Source organism: Fulmarus glacialis, unplaced genomic scaffold (genome assembly GCF_000690835.1).
Source record: "Fulmarus glacialis isolate BGI_N327 unplaced genomic scaffold, ASM69083v1 scaffold21472, whole genome shotgun sequence".
Taxonomy (NCBI): Eukaryota; Metazoa; Chordata; class Aves; order Procellariiformes; family Procellariidae; genus Fulmarus; species Fulmarus glacialis.
In genome coordinates this window covers 2563-8390 of record NW_009198722.1, presented here as the reverse complement: position 1 = coordinate 8390, position 5828 = coordinate 2563, and the positions used below count along the sequence as shown (strand labels likewise).

General features: G+C 52.6%; 1 protein-coding gene across 1 annotated transcript; it reads left to right on the top strand.

Moving 5' to 3' along the window:
- Positions 1–465: 465 nt before the first annotated feature.
- On the top strand, positions 466–5027 carry RTN4RL1 (reticulon 4 receptor-like 1; the record flags this gene model as incomplete). The annotated part of the gene is made up of 2 exons (XM_009573023.1): positions 466–566; positions 3676–5027. Coding segments are annotated over 2 exons (1453 nt in total), but the record flags the coding sequence as incomplete, so codon positions are not given.
- Between the last annotated feature and the right edge of the window lie 801 nt (positions 5028–5828).

Sequence of the window (5828 nt, the reverse complement as noted above, 5' to 3'; positions counted from 1 at the left end):
CATGCTACATATAGAAAGTCCTTACTCATCAATAATGCATGCGGGAGGAGTGATTTTCACTCTCAGTAATAAGGCTAAGACAATGGAAACAAGCAGGTAATGGAGAACATTTATAATGATGTTAATCTAATAATGAGTCTAATGCTGTTAAAAGAAAGACTGCAAACTGGACGCATCCAAAGATAAATTATTTCAAGCATTCATTAACTGATGCCTAATTAATGCCCAATTACAGAGATGCTACATGGGAAATGGTTTGGACAGTCGGACGAATTCATTCCAATCACTGAAACCTCAATCAAAAGCGGGAGGCGGCAGAGCAGAAGCCGGGGTGACACAGCGCATCAGTGAGAGAAAGCCAGGAGATAAACCCCCCCTCACTGGTTTTATCCGTGTCAGCAGGGCTTTGTTTTTATTCATTTCACCGGCAGGTTTCTGTAAGATTTTTCTGTGCCGCTTTTGAAGCTCTCCCTCCCTGGTGAGCCCCGACACACGTGCTGGTGACCCTCCATCTGCCTCGCAACCTTTACAAGATGAAGTCAAAAGGGCTCTGTCAGGAATAACAAGTTCAACAAGTTAGGCAGGGTCTAACTCTTGCGGGAGCTGGGCTGGGACCTCCAGGAAGCTCCCACCAGTGCTTTCCATCTTGGGAAGCCCAGCGAGACCCAAGCGCTCCCGGCTGTCTCATCCCGGTGGGCTCGGCTGCTGGCCATCACGATGCTGGTGTTACCAGCCTCAGGAGCTTCATGGCTCCACGGCCACAGCCTGTTTGTTTCCAGGGGGTCTCATACCTGGATTTAAACTGTGACCAAGCCCAGGGCAACCCGGGAGCAGCTTCTCACAGCGCTAGGCAATCGGCAGGTTTTATGGGCTTGGAGGGAAAGCATCCTTGATGAGACCACGTGCCCATAGTGCATCCACATCTTTCCTCTTTCCAAATCCTGCCCACCTAATTATTATTTTTTCTAAGCATCTACCCTTCTGTTCCCCCATTTTCCTCACCCCCAAGTTGCAGCACGTAGGTAGAAAGACATCCCTGGCTTTTCTTCCTACCATCCTACTCTTGGGAAGCTGAGAACCAGAAAGACCCCAGACTATCCCCACCGCCATCCATGACCGCAGGAGTCACATCTCCCTCTCCGTAGGAACTCCGGCCGTTAACTCACAACCGCCTGTTAACGAGATGGACTCAGTTCCCTCTGACCTTTACCTCCGGAGTTATCCCTGCAGGCAGGGAGCCGTTAAACACCGCGCTCCCTTTCGGCAGGAGCCTCTACCTTGGCCGTGCTCCAGGGACACCCGGGCTGCCTTCGTCCATCGCCGCACATTGCTAACAGCCGCCTGTCATCACCGTCCCTGTACGTGACATCGCGTATGCTCCGAGATCCCTGCCCGGCTCCACCTCCCGTCAGTAATCCCGTTAGCCTGGCAACTGTCGTGTCACAGAAGAGAGCATAAAACTGTTGTTTGGAAGCAATATGTAATCTTCCAACCTGCTGCTTATAGCTGGGAGATGGTTTATTGATTCAGACCCTTGTGATTTGGTATTTGCAATAACAGACTCTGCATGTGGGAGATCGTCACGGCGCTTGTGCCTGGCAGGATTTTACTAATAAACATAAGACCTACAGAAGGCTTTGTACTTCAGTGTCACCGAGGTAAGACGGGGAACGTGAAGCCGTCCCACCTTGGTGAAGCACATCCGCGGGTAAAAAACCCAGCAGTATGTATCTGCAAACGTAGCTTTATCTTTACCATCATTATCTGGTACTCGGATAAGCACAGTATCCTCAGGATGCTGCTGTTTCCCAGGCTGCGCTTGCACAGCGAGTCGCAGCGAGGGCTCCCGTTTTGGCAGGGAGCGCTCGATAGTCAGCGCCGGCACGATGCTCCCACCAGCACAGCCCCTTTCTCATCGCAAAGGCACGATAGCAAAGCCAAAATGGCACGGCGGTGACTTGGCGAACGTTCCTTTTCCTACACAGCCGTAGGAGTTGTCGCGAATTAAACGTTCCCCACTTACGGCCCCTTTCTGTATGAGACATCCCTCCTGGTCGCCGGTGCTTAATTTCTGAAGGGCAGCTCCTGCAAGAAGTCCCCCCCCTTCTCAGCACAGCCAAAGCTTGGTCCAACGCTTTGGCTGGCCATGCTATGGTTTTTTTCCATCAACAGCCCAGTCAGAGATGACTGCCTCTTACTGGTGATCTATGGAGAGTCTAAACAACCCAGTTTATCTTAAAATGTGACAACTTTGCGTTAAGAGGATGGGTCCAGATGGACGGGTCACCTGCTGTTAACTATACGGTAATAGATCTCCATACCAGGCGAAAGGCAACGGTAACCACGGAGTAACATTTTAAACACAATTAATAAGAAAACAGTGAGGGTTTTTTGCCTCCCACTTGTATTCAGCTGTAGGCGCTGAAAAAAGGGACTGTAAAAGCCCAAGGGGTCCAGGCTCACGGACTAGCGGTGATAACGACATGGAGTAATTAGAGACGAACTCCACTTCCACTCTTGTTTTTCAGATTATTACAAGCCGAGTGCAAGGCGAGGGCTCGTGGGCAGGATGGCACCGGCAGCTGTACGCTGCTCCGATGGTACTCCTTTCCCCTGTAAAGTCCGGAGGCAGAATTCATTAGACATGAGTAAATTTTGCGCGTAAGAGGAAAAAAAACCAAATCTAGGAGGAAAATCTGAATGAGAAATGACAAGTCTGGTGCAATGAATCTGAAAAGCCACTTGGCGCAGGAGGAATAGCCTGAAAGCAAGCCTGGTGCGAGGAGTGGGAGCGAGACGGGAACGGGGCGGCGAAACCGGCACTCTGAGAGCTGAGCAGAGGGAGGGGATGATTGCTGCCTTGCTCACCGCTTCTTCTCTGCCGCGAGAAAGCCCCGGTCACAAGCACATACTGTAGCATTAGAAGATGCAATATGCTTTGCCACAGGACATCCATTTAAAAATATGTCTGAGCATCCCACTTCCAAACGGAGTTTTCAGTTCAGCCTTTTCCACCAACTGCTGACAACATATTTTCCTGTAAATCATTTGGTTTTCAGGGTGGGATGGCGGTGTCTAACAACTGTAGTAAAAAGAGATGGCGGGGATGGGTCTGCGGCTTTGGGGGAGGTGGGTGTGCTGTGCAGATGCGCTGGACGTGTGTAATTTTAGGTGGTTCGCTGGGAATTACTAAAGCTTTCCCTCTCCGATACGTAAGCGCGAGAGATTTAAGAGACGCATTACAGGAGGGGTGGACACCTCTGAGGGTTTGCATCTCCTCTCTTTGCTCTCACGCATTTGTACGACTGCCTTTCCCCCGCCTTCGCTGCCTGCCTGCAGGCAAAGGGCTTTGCTGCCTGCACTGCCAGCGTGAATTCCCCCGAGGAAGTTTCTCCTGCCCGGTTGGGGCTGGAAGTACAACCGCCTGCCTGCTGCAGGCAGGGCGAGCAGGCAGGGAGTACTCCATACATCACGTTTAAACTACCGTGGGTGATGAGCCCACTCATCACAGCCGCAGTCGTTTCCGTGCGTAATTCATGAGCGGAGAAGAGGGCTGAGTTAATTGGAGGCGTTTTTCACCCGGAATAGTCCCCACGGCGGCGATGGGTGGGTGGGGGGTGCCCGAGTCCCCTGCTGACGCCGCTCTCCCCTCTCTCCGCACAGGGGGGTTTGCAGAGCTGCTGCTGGTGCTGCTGGGGCTGAAGGTGCCCGGCGCCCTGGGCTGTCCCACCGACTGCGTGTGCTACCCGTCCCCGATGACCGTCAGCTGCCAGGCTCACAACTTCGTCACCATCCCCGAGGGTATCCCTGAGGACAGCGAGAGGATCTTCCTCCAGAACAACCAGATCACCTTGCTGCTGCGGGGCCATTTCAGCCCCTCCATGGTCACCCTCTGGATCTACTCCAACAACATCACCTTCATCGACCCCAACACCTTCGACGGGTTCGTCAACCTGGAAGAGCTGGACCTGGGAGACAACCGCTACTTAAGGGCTTTAGCTGCAGACACTTTCCAAGGGCTGGTGAAACTCCACGCCTTGTATCTGTACAAGTGCGGGCTGAGCTCCCTCCCCAGCGGGATATTCGGTGGCCTCCACAACCTGCAATACCTTTACCTGCAAGACAACCACATCGAGTTCCTTCAGGATGATATTTTTGTTGACTTGGTTAACCTCAGCCATCTTTTTCTCCATGGAAACAAGCTCTGGAGCCTCCATCAGAACACGTTCAGGGGACTAATAAACCTGGATCGGCTGCTCATCCATCAAAATCAGCTGCAGTGGATTCACAGGCGGGCTTTTCATGACCTCCGAAGATTGACCACCCTTTTCTTGTTCAATAACAGCCTCTCGGAGCTGCAGGGGGACTGCCTGGCCCACCTGGGAGCCCTGGAGTTTCTCAGGCTGAACGGGAACCCGTGGAGCTGCGATTGCAAAGCCCGTTCGCTCTGGGAATGGCTGCACAGGTTCAGAGGCTCCAGCTCCAGCGTCATCTGCGAGTCCCCCGAGCAGATGCACGGCAAGGACCTCAAGGTGCTAAGAGCAGAAGACTTTAGGAACTGTTCGGGGTCCGAGTCGCTCCATCAGATAAAAACACATACTTTCTCTACAGCAGACAGAGGAGCCTCCAAAACCCACCACCCTCACCACTCCTCCAAGGAGAAGGGGAAGGAGAGAGGGGCCGAGAACAGTTTGCACAGCAGCCAGCCCGCCGCCCCCCCCAGCTCCCGGCCGGGCTATCGCAAACCCGGCAAGAACTGCACCAGCCACAAAAGCCGTAACCGAATCTCTAAACCGGTATCCTTGGGGCCGCGGAAAAACGGGCAGGAGGTTCCAGACTATGTGCCTGATTATCAGCACAAATTCAGTTTCGGGGTGATGCCAACGCTCCCCCCCAAACGCAAGGGTAAGTGCACCCGGCGGACGCCCATCCGCCCCCCCAGCGGGGTCCAGCAGGCAGCCGGCTGCTCGGGGCTCAGGGCGTCGCTCCTGGTTTTTATGATGGTGTTAGCGGCCGTCATACGCTGAGCCCCCGGCTGCGGACGGAGCGAATCTGTACTGCCACCAATCTACAAAGGACCAGAGTTTCTTTTCTTCTTCTTTTTTTGTACGTGGCGAGCGTTGGCCTGGCGAAGGGAAGAACGTTGTCTCGGCTTCTGATGGTCTCTCCGTGCCCGGCCGGGCTGCCAATGCGGACTGTGCCGAACGCAGCGGGAGCGGATTAAAAGGCATTATCACACCTTGTCACAAGCAGCCTAACCGAGCACCTACAACAAAAAAAGCCAACCTTACAAAAACCCAGATAACAGGGACGGTAGCCAATTCGTCGGTGACAACAACCGGACAAATGGACCGTATCCATGCTCTTGTGAAATCCTGTTCATTTGAGAGCGCTCTGAACGACCCCTCCAATTACCAAAAGGAACATAATTGCTGTAAAAACGATCACCAATTAAGCCTACACTGTTTCTCTGAAAGTGAGTGCAAGGACACTGATACCGATGTAATACGGACATTGGTTCTCCCACGTTTTAGCCCTTTTGGCTCCAAACCCAGAGGCCAGAGTTGGCTGGGAATCTCTTAGAAGACAATCTCAAACCCCTGAATATCTCAGGCATTACAGCAGAACAGGGCTTGCCTGCTGGGCTTGGAGTAGCCAACAACCAAAGGAAAGACTGATTAGAGGTGGAATTAAACAAAAAACCCAACACTTAAAGAAATTAAGTACCCGCAGGAGGTGCGTTTTTTTGTAACCATGTTCACACATCTGAAAAAAAAAAAACCCAACAAATGCACAGGCTCCCCCTTTCCCCTCAATTATCCACATGT